This window comes from Equus przewalskii, chromosome 25 (assembly GCF_037783145.1).
Source record: "Equus przewalskii isolate Varuska chromosome 25, EquPr2, whole genome shotgun sequence".
Classification (NCBI taxonomy): domain Eukaryota; kingdom Metazoa; phylum Chordata; class Mammalia; order Perissodactyla; family Equidae; genus Equus; species Equus przewalskii.
The window spans coordinates 44864175-44888142 of record NC_091855.1 but is presented as its reverse complement, the minus strand read 5'-3'; the positions used below and the strand labels follow the sequence as shown (position 1 = coordinate 44888142).

The window sequence follows — 23968 nt, the reverse complement described above, 5'->3', positions numbered from 1 at the left end:
CAAAAGATAAAATAGCAGTATTAAGCCCTCATATACCAATAATCATCCTAAATGTAAATGCATTGATTTCACCAATCAAAAGACACAGAGTGGAGTCAGCCCTGATGGCCTACCAGTTAAAGTTCAGCGCGCTGCACTTTGGTGGCCCACGTTCAGTTCCTGGGTGCAGAACCACGCCACTCGTGAACCAGAACTTAGAACTATACACAACTATGTACTGGGGCTTTGGCCGGGGGCGGGGGGGGGCGGCAGGGACACCGGGGTAAAAGAAGGAAAAAAACAGAGGAAAACTGGCAACAGATGGTAGCTTAGGGTGAATCTTGCCCTGCAAAAAAAAAAAAAGAAAGTCCTTCCTGCATATGCCACTTAAGAAGAAAAGACACAGTGTGGCAGGATGGATTAAATCAAAAGACCCAAAAATATGCTGCCTCCAGGAGACCCATCTCAGCTCTAAAGACAAACACAGGCTCAGGGTGAAGGCATGGAAGACCATACTCCAAGCTAATGGCAACCAAAAGACAGCAGGTGTAGCCATACTCATATCAGACAAAATAGACTTCAAGACAGAAAAGATAAGAGACAAAGATAGACATTATACAATGATAAAGGGGACAATCCATCAAGAAGACATAACATGTATTAATATAGGCACCTACCATAGGAGCAAAGTATATAAAGTAATTATTAAGAGCCTAAAGAAGAAATGGACAGCAACACAGTAACAGCAGGGGACTTTTCAACACTCCACTCACATCAACGGATGGACCACCCAACAGAACGTCAACAAGGAAGCACAGGCCTTAAATGAAACACGAAACCAGACAAACTTAATAGATATAAATAGAATATTCCATCCAAAAGCAGCAGAATACACATTCTTCTCAAGTGCACATGGAACATTCTCAAAGACAGACCATATACTGGGAAACAAAACAAGTCTCAATAAATTTAAGAAGACTGAAATCATATGAAGCATCTTTTCTGACAACAATGGTATGAAACTAGAAATCAACTACAAGAAGAAGGCTGGAAAAGTCACAAATATGTGGAGACTAAACAACATGCTACTGAACAACTGTTGGATCAATGAAGAAATCAAAGGAGAAATTAAATAATACCTGGAGACAAATGAAAATGAAAACACAACATACCAAAATCTAAGGGATGGAGCAAAAGCAATACTAAGAGGGAAGTTTATAGTAATACAAGCCTACCCTAAGAAACAAGAAAAATCTCAAACAACCTAAAAATACACCTAAAGGAAATAGAAAGAGAAGAACAAATGAAGCCCAAAATCAGCAGAAGGAAGGAAATAATAAAAATCAATGGAAATAAATAAAATAGAGACTAAAAAGACAGTAAAAAGGATCAATGAAACTAAGAGCTAGTTCTTTGAAACGAGAAGCAAAATTGACAAAACCTTAGCCAGACTAAGAAAAAAAAAAAAAGAAGGCTTGAATAAACAAAATCAGAAATGAAACCGGAGAAATTACAATGCATACCACCAAAATACAAAGGATTGTAACAGAATACTATGAGAAGCTATACACCAACAAAGTGGATAACCTACAAGAAACAGATAAAATTCCTAGAATCATACAATCTTCCAAAACTGAATCAAGAAGAAATAGAGAATCTGAATAGATCCATCACTAGTAAGGAGATTGAAACAGTAACCAAAAACCTCCCAAAAAACAACACTGGAGAACCAGATGGCTTCTCTGGTGAATTCTAAACATTCAAACAGCATTCAAAGAAGATTTAATACCTATCCTTCTCAAACTTTTCCAAAAAATTAAACAGGAGGGAACACTCCCTAACTCATTTTATGAAGCCAACATTACCCTGATACCAAAACCAGACAAGGATGACACACTCAAAAAATCACAGGCCAATATCACTGATGAACACAGATGCAAAAATCCTCAACAAAATACTAGCAAATCAAATACAACAATAGGGGCTGGCCCCGTGGCCAAGTAGTTAAGTTCTCACGCTCCTCTTTGGCGGCCCAAGGTTTCGCCAGTTCGGATCCTGGGTGCAGACATGGCACCACTCATCAAGCCACGCTGAGGCATCATCCCACATGCCACAACTAGAAGGACCCACAACTAAAAATACACAACTAGGTACCAGGGGGCTTTGGGGAGAAAAAGGAAAAATAAAACCTTAAAAAAAAATACAATATATTAAAAGGAGCATACACTACAACAAGTGAGATTTATTCCAGGGATGCAAGGATGGATCAACATCCACAAATCAATCAACACCATGCACCATATTAACAAAATGAAGAATAAAAATCACATGATCATCTTAATACAAGCAGAGAAAGCATTTAATAAGACTCAGCATCCATTTATAATAAAAACTCTCAATAAAATAGGTATAGAAGGAAAGTGCCTCAACATAATAAAGACCATATAAGACAAAACCACAGCTAACATCATATTCAATGGTGCAAAACTGAAAGCTATTCCTCTAAGAACAGGAACAAGTGAAGATGCCCACTCTGACCCCTCTTATTCAACACAGTACTGGAAGCCCTAGCCAGAGCAACTAGGCAAGAAAAACAAATAAAAGGGATCCAAATTGGAAAGGAAGAAGTGAAACTGTTACTATTTGCAGATGACATGATTTTATATATAGAAAATCCTAAAGAATCCACCAAAAAATTATTAGAAATAATTAACAAATACAGCAAAGTTTCAGGGTATAAAATGAACACACAAAAATCAGTTGTGGGGGCTGGCCCAGTGGTGCAGCAGTTAAGTGCGCACATTCTGCTTCAGCGGCCCAGAGTTCACCAGTTCAGATCCCCGGTGTAGACATGGCACCGCCTGGCCAGCCATGCTGTGGTAGGTGTCCCACATATAAAGCAGAGGAAGATGGGCACAGATGTGAGCTCAGGCCCAGTCTTCCTCAGCAAAAAGAGGAGGATTGGCAGCAGATGTTAGCTCAGGGCTAATCTTCCTCAGCAAAAAAAAAAGAAAAGGACTACCATAAGATCCAGCAATTCCACTGCTGGGTGCTTATCCAAAGAACATGAAAATACTAATTTGAAAAGATCTATGCACCCCTATGTTCACTGCAGCATTATTCACAATAGCCAAGACTTGGAAACAACCTAAATGCCCATCAATGGATGAATGGATAAAGAAGATGTGGTGTATGTAACGGAATTCTACTCAGCCATAAAAAAAAGACAAAATTTTGCCATTTGCAACAACATAGATGGTCCTTGAGGGTACTATGCTAAGCAAGATAAGTCAGACAGAGGCAGACAAACACCGTATGATTTCACTCATATGTGGAAGATAAACAAACACACATATACATACAGAGAACAGACTGGTGGTTACCAGAGGGGAAGGGGATGGGGGAGGGCAAAGGGGGTAATGGGGTACATATGTATGATGACAAATGGCAGCTAGACTTTTGGTGGTGAATATGACGTCATCTGTACAGAAGGTGAAATATAATGATAAAATTTATACAATGTTATAAATCAATGTTACCTCAATTAAAAAAAGAATATTAGTTAAAATTGTATATAATTATATATTATATTAAAATATATAATTATACATAATATAAATTATGTTTATGTATCATATATCATAAACTATAAATACATTTATAAATCATTATATAAATAATATTATAAATATATAAATTCTACTAAAGCTGGAAGTGGAAGATGTACTTATTGTAATACTCATTACTACCCTGTGTATTGTTGGTGCTTGATAAACATTTCATAAGTCATCTCTATTTGCATCCAAAGAATTTACAACTTACCTCTCTAATTCTCTTGATTTGAATGTAATTTAACCATCCCCAGTCAAGCTCATCCTTTAAATACATAAAAGTATAATATTCAATATTAATGGAACAATTCAGAGCTAATTTGGCTACTATAATATATATATCTCACCCAAAAATATATATCAAAACAATATATACCAGCAAGAAAAATAAAATGGCTGACTGTTTAAAAGGTAGCTTTAATGGGTAACTCACAGTTATTTTAAGAATGCATCTAGGCACGGCACATTTAAACACACAGACCTATCAGCAGTCTTTTGAAGCCAATCAGTTTAGAACAACAACAAAATCTGACCAAAAAAAAATTAAGGCTAACAGGTTGAGTTCTTTTAAGCCCATAATATTATCTACAACTTAGCCAAAAACAGGAAAAGCAGAGGCTTCAGGGTTCTCAGTTTTGAACCAACACCTGCAGGCACATCTGCACAGGCACTGAGCACTCCCGGCTGGACAGGCTCTGACGCTACAGGAGGACCACACTACGCAAGGCTGTACAAGCAGCAGACCCGGGGAGTGGGCTCTGGAAAGCGACTACAGCAAAAGGCAGGCATGCAAGCCGTTGCCAAGGACTAGCCCATCACTGTTATGGCCTGCCACTCTCTGAGGGCAGTCCTTTGAGGACTGTCTGCAGGGCCCTCAGCTCAGGCTTAGCGCTATCATGTTCCACACGCCACAATCAGGCTGCTGGAGAAGCCTCGGGAATCTTCCCGCAGCGTCTAGAAACAGCTAACCAACCTTTGGATGCCGCAGCTCTCCTCTCTGTCTGCAGGTCTGCCAAGTCTAAAAACAAATGACCCAGAGTGTCAAAAGACTTCACTGGCTAACTAAATTTTTTTTTTTTTAAAGATTTTATTTTTTTTTCCTTTTTCTCCCCAAAGCCCCCCGGTACATAGTTGTATATTCTTCGTTGTGGGTCCTTCTAGTTGTGGCATGTGGGACGCTACCTCAGCATGGTCTGATGAGCAGTGCCATGTCCGGGCCCAGGATTCGAACCGACAAAACACTGGGCCGCCTACAGCGGAGGGCACGAACTTAACCACTCGGACACAGGGCCAGCCCCGCTAACTAAATTTTTTAAGTCCAATTTCAACACATTTTGCCACAGAAAATTTACAAATTCAAGTTTTTCAATCAACTTCATAAAACTGGACTCCCACCCCCATCTACTCATTCCAACACAGTTTATTTGATGTTGGACGTCAATTACCCTAACAATACTTTCCCTAGAGAAAGGTGTATGGTACGAAACTGTACTAACAATCTGCGGTAGCTGCATTCGTAGCTGGCACGGAGAAAACTTACTTTAAATGCCTCAATAAGTGCAATACAGTCACTCTTACTATTGCCAGAGAAATTCACCTTGTTCCTATAAACAGATAACAAAGAGTGTCACTCACTACCATTAAAATAAAGTGACTTTTAAAAATATGAATGTTAAATACCTATATCCATCGAGATGCTGCCTAAAAGGCATTGCAAAAAAATTCTTCAAAGAAAGAGCTGCAGCTAACAACAGAAAAAAAGAAGAGAACGTGAGATTATCAGAGGGGCATAACCACAGCTTTCCACTGCTCTTTCTTTGTTGTCGCACTTACCTATGATCAGACATTCATCTAGACATCCAAACACATGTCCGAGGACGATGAGTTTGCCAAGCTGCTGATTAACAGGAAGCTGGGCTAAAACTCTTCCTAAGAAGGTCAGTTCACCATCATGGGGGTTTTCATCTTCTCTCTGCCCGCTCACTGCAAGTGCTCCAACCTTTAGAAAATAAATGGTACTATTAGCAAGTGCTGATTTATTCAACTCTTTTTTCCCTTAAATCAGGGAGTCTAATAGAGGAAATGAAGACCAAATTTTGGTGACTAAAGTTCTAAAAGACATCTAAGTCGACTTATGAAAGATTGATGCTACCAAAAAATTTTTTTTAATTTGCTTTTTGGGATTTTAAAACACATTCTAGTATTTTTTAAAAATGATGCTACTGTAGATAACCCTCAAAGATACCTCCACAAAGGTCTACTTAACTCACAATAACAAATACGGCATGCGCAATACTAAACCAAAGATCCAACTGCAATACCACGATGGTCACTCACAACAAAATGTACTAAACTGTGTATGGAAAAAAACTTCCTTAACCTGACAAAGTGTATTTCGAGGAAACCCACGCAGGTGTCAAAATAAAGGTAAAACACGAGGCACCCCAATCTCAAGGGCAGAAGCAGAAGGTCCATCACCCCAACCAACAGTATGTAGACCAGGATGCAGCGTGTGCCAGGCACTGGCTGCAAATAGCAGGAGCCGAGCACAAGTCGGGTGTAGAATTCAAAGTAGGCAGAGCAGAGTTTCCAGAAACAAAAGGAAAAAGCTAGAATGAGGGTGAGGAACAGCATTCAAGGGAAAGTGAGGAGAAGACTGAGGGAGCAACAGCAGGAGAACATGCTCAGGGTGGAGTCGTCCCAGAACAGCACACTTCAGACAGTAGTCCAGCACCGCCTTCCAAGGAGAAACAATCAAACACCATCTGGCACTAACTACTTTAACATTCGCATAAAGATATATTTAAGAATAACCATTAAGTATATTGATGCTGTTTCTCATCCCAGCGCTGCTCAACTGTGCCAACAAACAGCAAGCGGGGAAGGGAGGTGGCATGGGGAGAAGCAATGCAGACGTGAGAGAGCAGAAGTTTCAGCAAGACAGCTAACAAAGCTGGTATAAACAACATGTATGGACTCTGGAATCAACACTTAGTCATAATTATACATGCTTTTTCAAGCAAATGCTGATCATTTACAACAGTCAAAATACCTTAAAGATACCCACATTTTAAAAGTTTTAAAATTTACCCAAAAAATCTTGGCTTTTGCCAATACTGGAAAATATCAGACAGGCCTACCTCCTTTAGTAGAAGGATGGTACGTTCAATGTCACTCAGACTAGGCGGAGAAAGGGCAGTGGCCAACAGAGCTCTTGGTTCGCCCATGTCAAGTAACTTCACTTTCAATATTGTGCTTCCTAATGGACAACGCTGAAAGAACAAAACTTAAATTTAGAAATAATAAAATAACTAAATCAATTAACCCATTCCCATGAGCAGTACTTTAGAGAGAGAGAAGCAGAAAAGAGGAGGAGAGAAAGAGGAAGAAAACTAGAGGATTGAGAAAGAGGAAGAGAAGGAGAAAGGAGAGAGAGAGAGAGAAGGGGGAGAGAGAAGGGGGAGAGAGACTGGGGAGAGAGGAAAGAAGAGAAAGATGAAGCAGCGAAGAGCGGACGAGGGAGAAAGGAGAGAAAGAGAGGGCAGAAACAGGAGGGAGAGAAAGAAGGGGAGAGAGAAAGAGGACAGAAAAGCCAGATCCACAATTATGACTCATAAAAGGAAACAGAGAGCAGCAGCATTTAAGGACCATCCTATTACGGAGCCAAGAGACACCAGGAAGCACTGCTCTCAGGAAACACTTAAAATGTGTGGGGAGCCCCCGGTAGAGTACCTGGTGCTTAATAAAGGGTACGTGCTTAATACTGCTACTGTGGCTAAAGACTAATTTGGTCACACAATGATCTTTCTGGAATCAAAATCACATAACACTTAAAACTGTATTACTTAGACTGTTCAGTAAAACTCTTGTCTATGAAAAATAAACTTTGAAAATGACCAGAGTGTATTACCAACATCTCCGGAACCACATGGTCAGGAATGGAGTTGTCCCAGAAATCCTTGTGTATCAGTCTATAACAGTAACCTTTAGACACTCGTCCAGCACGGCCTTCAAAGGAGAAACGTTCAAACAGCATCTGGCATTAATTACTTTAATATTAGCATAAAGATTTATTTAAGAATAACCATTAAATATTAAGAAAAACTTTCATTATCTTCTACCAGACCAGGTCAGTAAAACCTTTAGAATTAATGTTAGAAGTCATCTCATACATACAGATTAAGTGCTGACATCTACTCAGTGATCTATAGTATTAAATCCAACGGGTATTTCTAAAGAAAATAACCTTGGCCCCAAAATGCAATGAAAATTAAAACATTTTAAATACCACACATTTCCTGCAAATGTATAGTTCATACTAGTAAAATCATTGAGGTCACCAAACAAAAGTACTGAAGTCGCCAAAAGAAGCTGCGGTCCCCAGGAAAATAGCTGTGCAGTGAGACGTGCAGGAGGCTGTCATAGCCTCCTAAGCTTTTCACCGCTTCTGTCCACCCTAATGCCTCTGCAAAGACATCCTTCAAGACAGCTGCTTCCTACTAAAGGAGTAATTACATGCAAAGAGCTCAGAACCAGGCCTGGTCCATGGAGACCAGCATATAAACAGTCCTTCTCTTAGGGCTGTATCGCTTGTGGAGTAGAAACTCCTTTACCGCAAACGTGATACGATCTCCTAAGGAGAGAGAGTGGGGGACAGGGGGTGTCCTTAATAAACAGACAGCTTTGAAAAAACGAGGCAGCCCAGGGAAGTGTTTCCTTCCCCACCTGTGGAGTCTGGGCTCCTGCTCCCTTCCACCCCCGCCCCCCTTCCTCCACCACCATCCCCCACCTTATCTGCAAATGACAGGACTGTCTAAGTAGAAAATCCCAAAGTAAGGACAAAAAACAAAACCAAAAACAACTCCTAGAACTAATTAGTGAATTCAGCAGTCACAGGATGCAAGATCAACACACAAAAATCAATCACATTTCTACATACTAGTAACGAAGATGTGGAAACCGAAATTTAAAATGCAATGTGATTTACAATCACTCCAAATAAAATTAAATACTTGGGGGTAAATCCAACAAAACATGCACAGGATCTGTATGCTGAAAACAACACAAAGCTGATTAAAGAAATCAAAGACAGCCCAAATAAACGGAGACACATACTGTGTTCAGGATCGGAAGACAACACGGCAAAGGATCAGTTCTCCACAAACTGATCCACAGGTTGAACACGGTTCCCATCAAAATCACAGGGAGACTTTTTGTAGAAACAGACAAGCTTATTCCAAAACGTCTATGGAAAGGCACAGTAGAATAGCTAAAACAATCTTGAAAATGAAGAGGAAAGTGAGAGGACTCAGTCTGTTCTATGGTAAGTCTTATTATGTAGTAATCCAGAAAATGTGGTGTTGGGGGAAGGAAAGACATGTAGATGACAGAACATAATAAAGAACCCAGAAACAGACCTGCCCACGTGTAGTCAAGTGATGTTTCACAAAGGCAGAGAAGCCACTCAGTGGAAGGGGTACAATGGTGCTGAACCAACTGGACATCTACAGGCAAAGAAATGAACCTCGATCCAAACCTCACACCTTCTACAAAAAGTAATTCAAACACACCACTGACGTAAATGCAAAACAAAGCTATGAACCTTTTTTTGAAGAAAACACAGGAGAAAAATCTTTTCAACCCAGGGCTAGGTGAAGAGTTCTCACATATGACACCAAAAGCACGAACCACAAAAGGAAAAACTGATAAATCAGACCTCATCAAAATTTACAACTTTTTCTCTATGAAAGACTGTTAAGAGAATGAAAAGACAATCTACAGACTAGGAGACAATATTTGCAAACCACATATCTAACAAAGGAGTAGTATCTAGGTTATACAAACTCTCAAAACTCACGTAAAAATACAAACAATCCAGTTACAAAAAGGACAAAAGACTGAACAGACATCTCACTGAAGAGATACAGATGGCAAAAAAGCACAGGAAAGGATATTCAATCTCAGTAGCTATTAAGAAAATGCCAGTTAAAATCACAATGAGATATTATTATATACTTTTAGAATGGGTAAAGTAACAAACAGCGGTAACACCAAATGCTGGCAAGGGTGTGGAGCAAAGGGATCGCATACGTTGCTAGTATGAGCATAAAATGGTACAGCCACCATGGAAACAGTCTGGGGCAGTTTCTTATAAAACTAAGCATATACTTACCATAGCACCCAGCAATTGCCTTCCTGGGCTTTTATCCCAAAGAAATGAAATATCTGTATATCAATATTCACAGTGGTTTTATTCGTAATCACCAACAACTAGAAACAACTCAAATGTCCTTCAACAGGTGAATGGTACAATGGGATTCAGCAACAAAAAGGAAGGAACTAGTGACACTTGGACGGCTCTCAAGGACTCATGCCGAGTGAAGAAAGCCCATCTCAAAAGGCTGCACGTTTTATCATTCCATTTGTACAACATTCTCAAAACGACAAAACTATGAAGGACAGATTAGCTGTTGACAGAGAGAGCAGTTTTGGGGGAGTGATATGACTACAAAGGGGCAGCACCAGGCAGTTCCTTCGAGGCGGTGGACCAGTTCTGTATTCTGATCGTGGTGGTTACGTCAAGCTACACAAGGGATCAAACTGCACAGAAACACACACAGGAGCGTGTGAGAAACTGTGAAAGTGATCAAGGTCTGTGGTCTATGTATTGTACTGACGTCAACTGGTGGTTCTGACACTGTACTATGGTTACCTAAGATGTCACCACTGACAAGCTGGGGGACACCGGCTAAGGGTTTGAGGGACTCTAAGTACGACTACTTTCGCAACTTCCTGTAGGAGAAGATTTTTCTATTACAGATATTTGAGCATTCAAAAACACTGACAAAGGATGAAACTACTATAACCTCAAGACTGACCCAAAGACATCACATTTAATATTTTCAAAAATTTATTTCTCATCATTTTTTCTAAGCATAGTTTTTGATTTTGCAGGGTTTTTTGGGTGGGGAAGGTTAAACACAGTGAGGTGATTACAGTTTAATATCCTTTTTTCACTCAACTTTATAACATAATAACTCAACATAAGGTTCTTCCAAAGTGATGAGAAGCTCTTCACGACCATGTTTTAATAACCACTTAGTCATTCTCTCTTAATCCCTCTCTAGGAATTCATTTCAAGAGAGGAAGAGAGTAAAGTGGTTAAGAACGCAGGGTGCTGGGCCAGTGGCACAGTGGTTAAGTTTGCATGCTCCGCTTCAGTGGCCCAGAGTTTGCAGGTTTGGATCCCAGGCATGGACTTAGCACCACTGGTCAAGCCACGCTGTGGCAGCGTCCCACATAACATAGGGGAAGACTGGCACAGATGTTAGTTCAGCAACAATCTTCCTCAAGCAAAAAGAGGAAGACTGGCAACAGATGTTAGCTCAGCGACAATCTTCCTCACACACAAAAAAATAAAGAATGTGGCCTGTAGCCAGATTTCTGGATTCCAACCCCAGTCTCACTTTCCAGTACTAGCTGAGCAGGTCACTTCTCCGAATCTTGGCTACAGGATTGAAAAATGAGGCTATTACCAGTGCTCTGCCTCACAGGGTGGTGCTGAGGACTAAATGAGGGAGTGCACGAACCGTACTCAGATCTGCGCCTGGCACGTGGGAAGCAGCCATGGAATGCTGCCTTTATCCTATTTCGGATGCAGCAGCTTTACTGCCCAACAGGTGTTCTTGGAATGGTCCTTCACCCAAACTCCCCAAAAGGTTCTCTAACAAAGCACAAGCCACGTCTCGTCCACACCAAGAACACCGTCCCCTGGAGCCAGTCCCTGACAAGTGACTGAGTATGTCATGACTGCCCCTCCACTGTGGCCAAAGCCCCCAGCCCGACAAACGGCTCCATGCCTCCGTCTCCCCACTGAAACAACATGTGCAGCTCGCAGCAGATGCTGTACCCTCCATGGAGCCAGTTTAGGAAAAATAACCCTACCGAAATTTGGAGAGAAGTCAGAGGAAACATTATCAAAAATTAATAAAGTGATCCACTTCGCTTCCATAACTATTCACCAAAAATTTTTTAAATTCGTTGTGAAAAATGATAGTGTTGAGATGATAGGAGGCTTATCCATATGTACAAAGATTGTCACCTAATTCAATAGATGAGAGAACCATGGATTTAAATGGAGAATCTAATAATATGAGATGATGTTGCTTAAAACTTAAAACTGGTGCCAATAAACGAAATATCTGAATAAGAGTAAAAACACAAAAACACAAAAATTTTAAAAAGACATTGGAATGTGCCACTGACTCATTCTCATGCTGGAACACAAATGCCTTACCTTTTCTCTGATTACAACTGGTTTTAGAGGCCCAACTCAATCGCAGACTCTGATAATTTGTATCTTCATCACAAACCAGAGTTCTAGTCAAACAAAAATCTATAACTGTCATTTAAAAAAAGGAATGTAAACACCATGCTAACAAGAAATCATTGAGTAATAATCACAAGGCATAGTGATAAAACAATACGAAACATGCAGCCTTTAGAATCAGTGCACACACAGAAGCCTCTGGAAATGCACTGGCCATTCCTTACTGCCCAGGACAGGGAGGCTGTGGTCACATTGTTTCTTCTAAGGACCGGAGTCTTTGGGTGTAAAGAAGGTATTCCCTGTAAGATCTGACATGTCATAAGAAGAGCCCATCTGACTGCACCCATAGGAGGATCATCACTGGGATACAACCCCGGGGTGGGGGAGCTGCTCAGTTTCTTGGTGCTGCAGTGTCCTCCTTTGTAAAACCCAGATGACAGCAGCCCCTGCAGCTCTTCTCTGGACACGTCCCCCCATCCTGACAGGGAAAGCAGGCTGCGTTCTGCAGGCGGGGGTGCAAACCTCCCACACTGAGCCTGAAGGAGGAGCAGGCGTCCGCCTGGCTCCTCACTGCCACTTCCCTCCTGGAAAACCTCCTGCTCACTAACTAGGCCACCATGAGCACCCCCTCCTTCCTGGCTCCCCAGCCCTCTGATGCTCTCCAACACCATAATTTTGTGGGTAATTTCAGAACCCACGAAAACAATGCTGGCAACATCCAGGCTCTCAGTTCCATGAACTCCTCTCCTCCAATGATCTCCTCTTCCACCCTGTGTCACCATCTCCTTCCATACCGGACACTGTCATTACCAGTGGCAGCAACACCTCCTCCCTCTCAATTCAAGCGTCCGTCTCCCTGTCTGGTAACCTACCCCAGCAATCCTTAATCTCTACAGATGGACCTACAATCTGTCCATCTTAGGACCTGCTAACTGCCCCTCACCACTTCGCCCCACAGCCTCACTTCCCTCCTGACCAAACCACAGGTCCATGATCCATCATTTTAATCACTTCTTGCATGTACCTTGAACTCCCTTGCCAACCCCTCTCCTGGCACCCTCTGTCACACCCCCTCTCTCCTTCCCAAGGACAAGGCTGCAGCAATCAGGCCTGCTCTCCTGCATCATCCTCTCTGCACCCTTCCCATCACTCAACAAAAGTGCTGTTGGGTCTCCTGTCCGGGAAAAATGCTCTCTTGGCCCCACCTTCCCTTCGGCTACTGCCCCATTTCTCTGCTCCCCCTTACAACAAAAGCCTTAAGAGTGTTGTCTGACTTCACTGTCTCCAACTGCTCTCCTATTCCTTCTGGAACCCATTCCAAGCAGGCTTTGCCTCACCAAAACTGCTCTTGTCAAGGTCACTGATGATGTCGATGTTGCTAATTCCCACGGCCAGTTTTCAGGCTTCCTCAAACTTGACTTAACATCAGCATGACATACTTGTTCACCCCATCCTCCACAAAATGCTTTCTAATTTGTTTTCTAGGACTTCATTGGCTGCCCCTCTGCAGCTCCTCTTTATCTCCCAACTTTAAACAGCAGAACTGCCTTCCCTGCGTGCACTCACTGCAGAGCTCTGTCATCCACTGACCACTCCAGGTTGCTCCTCTGCCCTGGCCTCCAGGCTCACACAGCCAACTGCACCCTCAACATCTCCCCCTGGACATCTAGCTGGTGTCTCAAACTTCCACGTCCAAATCCAAGCTCTTCATCTGCCCTGCTCCCACCCCACCCCCGTCTTCACCATCTCACAGGGGACTCCATTCTTCCAGTTCTCAGGCCACACGTCCTGGGAGTCAACCTTGATATGCCTCTCACAATCCCTGTACCAGATTCCTCAGACAATCCCCATGGGCTCCGCCTGTAGACTCTATCCAGAAACTGAAACCCTTATTTCTCCCGCCACTACCATCCTGTTCTAAGCCACCGTCCATCCCTGCCCAAATTACCGTGACAGCCTCCTAACTCATCACCTTCTTCTCCCCTTTGCCTCATTTTGGTCTCTTCCCTGAGTGATTCTGTTGAATGAACACTGGGTTCCATCACTCCCGTCTCAAAGCTCTCTAAGAGTCCGCCATCGGACACAGTCCAAGCCAGAGTCTACAATGCCCTGGAGGCCCTGCCTCCCTGGCTTCCTGCCAAGCAACTGCCTCCTCTGCTCACCCACCCAGCCCCCTGGCCTCCTCGCTGGTTTGTGCTCTTGCCTTAGGGACTCTGCACTTTCTGTTCCTTCCACAGAAGGGCTTCCTCCAGATGTGCGCGTGACTCACTCCCCCGACCACAGACGAAGCTCCATCTCTTCGGGTGCCCTTCCCTAACACTCCCTACCCACAGTCCCCTGCTTTCTTCTCTTAGCCATGCCATAACTTATTACATATTTTTATTTATCTTATTTACTGTCTATCTTTCAAAAACCCACTGCTGCATGGGTTATGAGAACAAAGACTGATGGGTTTACTGCTATTTCCCTGGCACCGAGAACACTCCCTGGCACAAAGGCAAACACTAACCATCATTTCCCCTGGTTTACCCAGCCAGCCACACGGCCTCCTTGCTGCTCCTCAAAGCCCTTCCCTCTGCCGGAACCACACCTCTCCGTGGCTCACTCCTCACTCAAGTCTTGTTCAAACATCACTCACTCAAAGAGGGTTCCCACATCACCCTATCTAAAAGATCGTTTTTCCTAGTAACGGAAACCCCTTTCTCTGATTTATTTTCCTATATAACATTTCTCTCTACCAGAAATTACACTTTTTTTTACCCAATTGTCTGTCTCCCACCGGAAGGTTGTCACCATGAGGACGGGGCCTTGTCTTATTCAACACTGTACTCCTAGCATTGAGAACAGTGCCTGGCACAAATAGGAATTAGTGAATTCAGAAAACTCACTACAGCAATCTCACAAAGCAATCACAAAGGACACACATATAGAAGCCCAGACCAGGGTGCAGTGGCTTCCCTCCTGAGTTGACGTCGTATCCTTCTGAACCACCTTCCCTAACACAGATTCCCCACGCTGCCCCCCCCGCTATCTGCCTCCCTCCAGTCACAGAACTCCACCTGGGGCAGCCCCAAAGCTCTCCTGCCCACAAGCTCCCTTGAAGTGCCCCCAACACTTCCTGACAGCAACCTTGGCCCGAGGGCTGCCCTGTGACGTGGTGTGCTGAGAGGAAGAAAAGGAAACCTACACGCAAAAGAGAAAGCCTAGGAACCCACTTTGCTAAACTCTCTATTCCAAAACAGGAGAGAGATGGGGAAGAGAGGGGAGAACAATTCCGGAGGGGAAGATACATCTACAAATGCTACAGTTTATGTGGTGAGGAAAACAGAGAGGCATCTTACCATATTTGACATCTGGAACTGTGACAGAACTCTCTGCAATGTTGGTGGACAGAATAATCTATCAAACATCAAAAAAAGAACCTGATATTCTTACTATATTCTGGAAATTATTAGGCAAAGTTAAAAAACAAACCTCAAACTCAAAAATTATTCAAAAGTTTCTTAATGTAAATACTGGCCTCAAACTTTGAAATCAGTCGTTTCATTCTTTACACAAGTCACAACTGATCATGGGTCCTGGGTCCTGGGGCAGGAGGGTCCTGAGGAGGAGGCAGTGCAGCCTGGGCTCACCAGCCAAGCTTGCTGGGATCCCACCCTGCTCCACACCAGGGTGGGACCTGGGGCCAAGTACTGACCTCATTTTTATCACATGTAAAATAGAGGTCATAACAAACTATCCTAACAGGGCTGTTGTGAAGATCGTATGAGTTAACAAGCGTCAAATGCTGAGAACTGCTCCCGGCGTGAACCAGGTAGCCCACAGAGCCCAGCTCTCGTCTGTAGCACTATCGGCCCTTCCTTGGACACCTACTTCACGTCAGGCACTGGAGCCCTGCTACAACTTAAGTACGGACATCTACCACCATAATTAAGCTTCCTAACCACTCTGCACAGTACCTACTGATTCAACTCTCAAATGATAAAATTCTTAGAAAAGTCATTTGCTCAAAGTCACACAACTACAGGTGACAGAGACCTAAGTCGCCTGTCCAGTTCCACATGCACGCTCTTAACTCCTACATCTCGGTGTCAAGTGACATCCTCTCCCTGGTGGACTCTCAGGGGTCCACAGGAAGCCCCTGATGTACAAAAAAACAGGCACGTGCAACACAGCAGGTGCTTAAACGAACAGGCAAGAAACAGCAAAGACGGGTCTCCCTGAGCTCAGACAGGGTAGTTTCAGGGGGGTCCTGGAATTAACCAGCAGCAAAAAGCACAACCAGGCTAAAGTCCAGAGGAATTCCACTGTAGCCTGGCATTGCCCTGGGAGATCTGCAAGGTCTTGGCTGCCCCTGGAGATTCGGAATACTCTCAGTGAAATCAGGGGTCTGGGGTGCACACTCGGGGTCCCTGATCATCTCAAGCAGCTCCAGAAGAGTTGTGATAAGACAATACCATCGCTCCTGTACAACCTGAGATTAAAGAAATCCTCCTAAACCAGGAATAAGAAAGTGGGTCCTAGCCACAGTCTCCAGAGCCGGGCCAGGGACACTAGAACAACCCCGTGCTTTGAGAAATGCCAGAGTTAAAGGGACTGAAATCCACTTGCAACAATGCCCTGAAGTGGAGGAAATTATAAAACCTGAGCAAACTGATTTACAGAATAAAAGACAAAACTAAATAACACACCTGGCTCATCAGGCAAGCATTTGTTTAGGTGCCTAACCACTGGCTACAGAATACATGGAGAAATAAGCTGAATTGTTAGCATTTTAATTAGAAAAGTCTCGAAGGAAAGTGAACCAAAGTGCTCAGAACTTGCTCCCAGCTCTCCTACCTTTCTGTATCCAGGCACCGGGCTTAAAAACACATTATTCTGTTCCTCCAAAGTCACACTGGAATGGAGTGGATAGACCTGTAACCTAGAAACAGATTAATGAAGTAAAACACCCATAAAGGACAAACATACTGAGAACTTACAAAAACGAGTGAGTGCTCATTGAGATAATTAAAACTATTTAAGGCAGAAACATACAATGGTTTATAAGTGAAAAATTAGCTGTATCATTTTAAACACACCTTTTGTGAACCATGTTTGTGAGAAGTTCATGCATATAGTTTATTTCACCTAGACCTAGGGAAGAAAAAACAATGGAGGGGAAAAATAGATTTATTTGTATTTATTGCTAAAAGCAACCTTTAAATTAAGATGACATCTTTTCCAAAGGCCCTATCGACTCATTTTATTTGATGTTTTTATCCTCTTCACCTAAGCATATCAGAATTACAAGTAAACATGTACCATGACACTGACCATTAGGAACTCAGAAACATGAGAAAAGCCACATTCTTCCAGCGTCAGTTCTCCTCTCCACAACAGGGACTGCCTGTGAATGTGGCCATGAGTAACTTTACATTTCTCTTTTTTTCCCATTGATTTTCCAAATTTCCTACAATGAGCATGCAAAATTTGACAACCAAAAAATAACATTTAAAAAGTGTTGGTCAGGCCAGTGGCGTAGTGGTTAAGTTCAAACATTTCACTTCAGCAGCCCAGGGTTCACCGGTTCAGATCCTGGGCATGGACCTATGCACCACTCAAGCCATGCAGTGGCAGCATCCCACATACAAAATGAAGGAAGACTGGCACAGAGGTTAGCTCAGGGAAATCTTCCTCAAGCAAAAAGGGTAAGATTGGCCACAGATGTTAGCTCAGGGCCAATCTTCCTCACCAAAAAATAAATAAATAAATAAAAATAAAAAGTGTTGGTCACAGGGGCCAGCCATGTGGCATAGTGGTTAAGTTCGCTTGCTCCACTTCAGCGGCCCAGGGTTCATGGGTTTGGATCCTGGGCATGGACCTACACACCACTCATCAAGCCATGCTATGGCAGCATCCCACATGCAAAGCAGAGGAAAACTGGCACATACGTTAGCTCAGGGAAGAAAAAAAGAAAGGAAAAAGAAAGTATTGGTCACACAGATATGCTAAATTTTTTTCATTAGGTTTAAAAAATGCTTATTGATATAGAAAGCTTGCAGTGCCTTTGCCTCATCCTGAATCATCAGTATTTGAACCTGTTATGGGTTGAACTGTGTCCCCCAAAAAGATGTTGAAGTCCTAACCCCAGTAACTCAGAATGTGACTTTATTTACAGTGTCACTGCAGACATCATCAGTTAAGATGAGGTCACACAGGAGCAGAATGGGCCTTTAATCTAATAGGACCAGTGTCCTTTAAAGAAGAAGGGAAGACAGACAGACACACGCACAGAGAATGTGTGTAATGATGGAGGCAGAGATGGAAGTGATGCAGCCACAAGCCAAAAAAGGCCAAAACTTGACGGCCACCACCAGAAGGCAGGAAGAGGCAAAGAAGGGCTCTCCCCAGAGCCACAGAGGGAGCATGGCCCTGCTGACACCAGGCTTTTGAACTTCTAGCCTCCAGAACAGTGAGAAAACACATTTCTGTTGTTCTAAGCCTTCCAGTTCATAGCACTTTGTTACAGCAGCCCTAGAAAACTAAGACAGAACCATTCCCAAAAGCTCCCCTACTGAAATAAACACACAACAAACTTGAATTCACACAAGCACATAACAGAAAGACAAACTGCACGGTAAAATATCACTTACACATATTTTACCTGGGCAATGTTTAGCACTTAAAAAGGATTTATCTCATTTTAGGTATCTCCTTGAGCTAGTATCACCACAGCTCTGCTTTGGTCCTTTTTTCCTTAATATGGCATCATGCGCACAGTAGTTTTTGATAAATATTTATTGGGGCAAATGGAATTCCACCCCACTGTCAGCGAATGGTTGTTTTCTGCATACAAAACTAACCAATATCAACCTAAGCACAATATGATCAAAGTGTTAAACTCATGTGTTACATTCTTATTCATGCCTTTTGTTCTCCATTAGTATTAGCACAAACACTCACATGCTCCATATATTACCTTCCAATAACAAAAAACACTTGTACTGTCATAATGTTTCATTAAGCTATACCACTTGATTTTTAAAACATCAAAAAAATCATTCAGAAAAAGAACAATTTAACGTAAATTAATCTTTTCCAGTATTTTAAGAGCCTATTTTCTCAAACAGTGAGAAAGGAACTCGAGGACTCTGATGATTCTTGTGGTATTATAATAACAACACTATTACTTAATAATATTTAATATTATTAAATAAGCTTTAAAAATAGATTTATGACAATTATCTCACTTTTTTAAAATTTTTATTTTTTTATTTTTTTAAAACTGGCACCTGAGCTAACAACTGTTGCCAATCTTTTTTTTTTTCCCCTGCTTTTTCTCCCCAAATCCCTCCAGTACATAGTTGTATTTTTTTTTTCCAGTTGTGGATCCTTCTAGTTGTGGCATGTGGGACACCACCTCAGCAAGGCCTGACGAGCAGTGCCACGTCTGCGCCCAGGATCCGAACCAGACAAACCCTGGGACGCCAAAGTGGAGCGCGCAAACTTAACCACTCAGCCACGGGGCCGGCCCCAATTACCTCCCATTTATAATCATATACATGAAATACCAAATTTAACAAAGTCAAGTCTTTTCTTGAAAATTATGAAGAGGGTAAGATTGCCTTCAAAAAAATTAAACTCTTCATTATCAATCTTTAAGTAACGTAAAAGTTATAGTAAGAAGTCAAACTGAAAATCACATTTGTTCACATTCTTAGGGTCTAAAAAGAATAAACCCAAACAGCAAATATCATTTTTCATAACCTATGCTAGACAAAGACTCAGCCTCTGTCCAGGGCATTATAATTCCAGGTTACAAAAGTACAACACTCACCTGGTAAAAACACCAACACGCTGCTCCGCTCTGACACAAACTGGGCACCTGACCAGGTCTTCCTGTCAAAAACGTGAAGTGCACAAATATTAATCAAGCTAAGAGAGCCTCTCTTCTTCCAGAACCTTCACATTGCAGCTTCTGACCCTGAAAGGCTCTTACAGATCATCCAGCATAACGTCCTTTCTTTCCATAAGAAAACAGAGTCCCAAGGACGAACACTATCCAAGGCCCATGATCATTCAGGGGACCCCAAGCCTCTTGACTCCCATTATTACTCATAAAACCTCGCTACCTCAGAATACAAAACATTTAAAATAACTACAGGTAGGGGAAGGCCTGGTGGCACAGTGGTTAAGTTTGCACGTCCTGCTCCGGCAGCCCGGGGTTCGCCAGTTCGAATCCCGGGTGCAGACATGGCACCACTTGGCAGGCCATGCTGTGGTAGGCGTCCCACATATAAAGTAGAGGAAGATGAGCACGGATGTTAGCTCAGGGCCAGTCTTCCTCAGCAAAAGGAGGAGGATTGGCAGCAGGATTGGTAGCTCAGGGCTGATCTTCCTCAAAAAAAATTTTTTAAATAAATAAAAAAAAATTACAGGCAAAATCGAAACTCTAAGGAGTCCAAACTATTATTAGAAAGCATTTTGACAAACCAAGATCTCAAATCATCTGCTCGCCTGCCGCTGTCACTACGCTATTTAGTTTGTGTGAGATCAGAACTCTCCTTCCTCCGAGCACTGTGGGCCCTCCTCTGTGCCAGGCCCTCCTCCGTGCAGGCGGATACGGCAGTAATGAAACAGACAATGTCCCTGCTCTCTGGAGCTTACATTCTAGCTGCAGAGACACAGGAAACCAGAAAACAAATAGGGCATTGTCCGTTTGGCAAGAGGACCATGACAGAAACAGCCGGGAGCACGGAGCACCTGAGGAGCAGTTACTAGTCTACCCTTTACACCCCTCCTCCTCCTTGGCAGTTGCTGCTCCCAGGCACAGCCTAGATTATTTCTTGGCTTTTCCAAGAAATAATAAAGATTAGGGTGGAAATTAATGAAACAGAGAAAGGAAAACAACAAAGAAAAACCAATGAAACCAAAACTTGGTTCTTTGAAAAGATCAACAAAACTGACAAATCTTTAGCTAGTCTGACCAAGAGCAAAAGAGAGAAGACTCAAACTACTAGAATCAGAAATGAAAGAGAGGACATTAATATTGACCATAGAGAAATAAAAAGGATTATCAAGGAATACCATAAACAACTGTATGCCAGCAAATGAGACAGCTTACATGAAATGGATATATGACCCAAGAAAAGACAACTGAACCAGTAATTTTAAAACTATCCATAAAAAAATGCCCAGAGGCCATCCCAGTGGCACAGTGATTAAGTTTGAGTGCTCCACTTTGGCAGCCCAGGGTTTGCAGGTTCAGATCCCAGGCATGGACCTACACACTACTCGTCAAGCCATGCTGTGGCATCTCACATACAAAACAGAGGAAGACTGGCACAGAAGTCAGCTCAGGACCAATCTTCCTCATCAAAAGAAAGAAAGAAAAAAAGCCCAGACCTCAATGGCTTCATAACTGAATTACAACAAACATTCAAAGAAGTAATATCAATTTTTCACAAACTCCCCCAAAAAACAGAACATTTCTCAACTTACTTTAGGAGGCCAGTATCACCCTGATTCCAAAATCAAAGACATAAACAAGAAAACCACAGACCAATATTTCTTATGAATATGAATGCAAAAATCCTAAGCAAAATACTAGCAAATCAAATGCAGCAACATACAAAAGAATTATACACCACAATGAAGTGGGATTTATCCCAGGGACGCAAAATTGATTTAACATCTAAAAATCAATTAATGTAACACATCATATCAACAGAGTTAGAACAGAAATCACACAGCTGTCTCAATGGACGTGGAAAAAGCATTCGACAAAATCCAACAGTCTTTCACAATAAGACACTCAACAAACTGGGAATGGAAGCGAACTTCTTCCACCTGACGAAGGGCATCTACAAGAGCCCGCAGTGAATGTCATACTCATGGGGAAACTGGGATCTGGAACAAGACAAGGGTATCCACTCTCGTCTCTCCTATTCAACACTGTACTAGAGGCTGTGGGGCAAACAGGTAAGAAAAGGGAATAACAGGCATCCAGATTCAAAAGGAAGAAAGAAAACTAGCTCTATTCATAAATGAGATGCTCTTGTATATGGAAAATCTCAAGGAATCCTACTAGAACTAATAAATGAGCTCAGTAAGGTTGTAGGATATAAGATCGATCTACAAAAATCTAGTGTTTTTTCTATACACATCTGCAATGAACAATCCGAAAATGAAACTAGTGATTTCATTCACAATAGCATCAAAAACAATAAAACACAGCAATAAATTTAACAAGATAAATGCAAAACTTATACTCTAAAAACTTCTAAGCACTGTTGAAAAAAAATCTAAAGAAACAGAAAAGCATCCTACATTGATGGATTGGAAGACTTAACATTATCGGGATGGCAACACCCCCCAAACTGACCCCCAGACTCAACCCAGGCCCTTTCAGAACCCTAGCTGGACTCTTTGTGGAAATTGACAAGCGGATTCTAAAATTCACGTTGAAATATACAGACTCAGAACAGCCAAAGCAAAAAGTATGAAGTCAGGAGGACTCACACTTCTAATTTCACAATTACTTTGAAGTAATGGTAATCAAGACAGTGCGGCACTGGCACAAGGAGAGACACATGGATCAACAGAATAGAATCTTGAGTGCAGAAATAAATTCACACATCTATGGTCAACTGATTTTCGACAAGGGTGCCAACACTAGCCAATGGAGAAAGAATAGTCTTTCAACCTGGAGTGCTGGGACAACTGGATAGCACACAGGCTACGGAATGAAGTTGGACCCTTCCCTCACACAAAAATTAACTCAAAATGGGGGCTGGCCCTGTGGCCCAGTGGTTAAGTTGAACTTGGTCCACTCTGGCATCCCAGGTTTGCAGGTCTGGATCCTGGGTGCAGACCTACACCACTCTCGTCAGCCGTGTTGTGGCAGCGTCCACATACAAAGTAGAGGAATATCGGCACAGACCTTAACTCAGGGCTTATCTTTCTCAAGCAAAAAGAGAGGAAGATTGGCAATAGATGTTAGCTCAGGGCTAATCTTCCTCAGCAAACAAATAAATAACTCAAAATGGATCAAAGACCTAAATGAAAGAGTAAAAACTATAAAACTCTTAAAAGAAAACATAGGGGTAAATCTTCATGACCTTGAATTTCGTTGTGGATTCTTAGCTATGACACCAAAGCATGAGCAACACAAGAAAAAATAGACAAATTGGATTCTATCAAAAGTATAACTTTTGTGCTTCAAAGCACACCATCAAGAAAGTAAAAAGACAACCTGCAGAGTGGGAGAAAATATTTGAAAATCACATATCTGATAAGGGGCTTGTATCTAGAAAATATAAAGAATTCTTACAATTCAATAATCAGAAGAAATAACCTAATTAAAAATGGACAAAGGATTCATGTCTCTAAATATAAATAAGTAAATATGAAACATGTTTCTAAAGCGGATATACAAATGGCCAATAAACACATAAAAAGATGCTCAACATCATCAATCATCAGGGAAATGCAAATCAAAACCACAATGTGATACCACTTCACACCCACCAGGATGGCTAGAATCAAACAGTCAGATATTAACCAGTACTGGCAAGGATGTGGAGAAATTAGAACCTTCACAAGCTGCTGGTGGGAATGTAAAATGATGCAGATACTCTGGAAAACAAGCTGGCAGTTCCTCAAATGATGGAACCCAGAGTTACTGTATGATCCAGCAATTCCACTCCTAGGTATATACACAAGAAAAATGAAAACATATGTCCACATAGACACTTGTACACAAAAGTTCACAGAAGCATTATTCATAAAAGCCAAAAGGAGGGAACAATCTAAATCTCCATCAACAGACAATTGGATAAACAAAATGTGGTATATCCATACAATGGAGTATTATTCAGTTATAAAAAAGAATAAAGTACTGATATGTGCTAGAACATGGATGAATCTTGAAAACTTATGATAAGTGAAAAAGTCAGTCACAAAAGACCATACACTATACAACTCCATCCATATGAAAGTTAAGAATAAGGAAATCTAGAGAGACAGAGAGTTGATCAGTGGTCTCTTAGGGCTGGGGGTGAGAGGA

At 42.0% G+C, this 23968-nt stretch overlaps 1 protein-coding gene across 3 annotated transcripts in view; it reads right to left on the bottom strand.

The window, feature by feature from the left end:
- Positions 1-23968, bottom strand: part of TDRD9 (tudor domain containing 9) — a 119729-nt gene that overhangs the window by 45116 nt on the left and 50645 nt on the right. For 2 of the 3 annotated variants that reach the window (XM_070593444.1, XM_070593445.1), the window contains exons 9-20: positions 19739-19800; positions 17001-17055; positions 16759-16843; positions 15261-15318; positions 11887-11991; positions 7501-7598; positions 6731-6862; positions 5424-5589; positions 5271-5334; positions 5131-5194; positions 4564-4608; positions 3802-3855 (exon numbers count right to left, since the gene is read on the bottom strand). In XM_070593444.1, the coding sequence (XP_070449545.1) occupies positions 3802-3855; positions 4564-4608; positions 5131-5194; positions 5271-5334; positions 5424-5589; positions 6731-6862; positions 7501-7598; positions 11887-11991; positions 15261-15318; positions 16759-16843; positions 17001-17055; positions 19739-19800 (988 nt within the window). The remainder of the gene's footprint in view (positions 1-3801; positions 3856-4563; positions 4609-5130; positions 5195-5270; positions 5335-5423; positions 5590-6730; positions 6863-7500; positions 7599-11886; positions 11992-15260; positions 15319-16758; positions 16844-17000; positions 17056-19738; positions 19801-23968) is intronic. The other variant, XM_070593446.1, reaches the window with a different exon arrangement.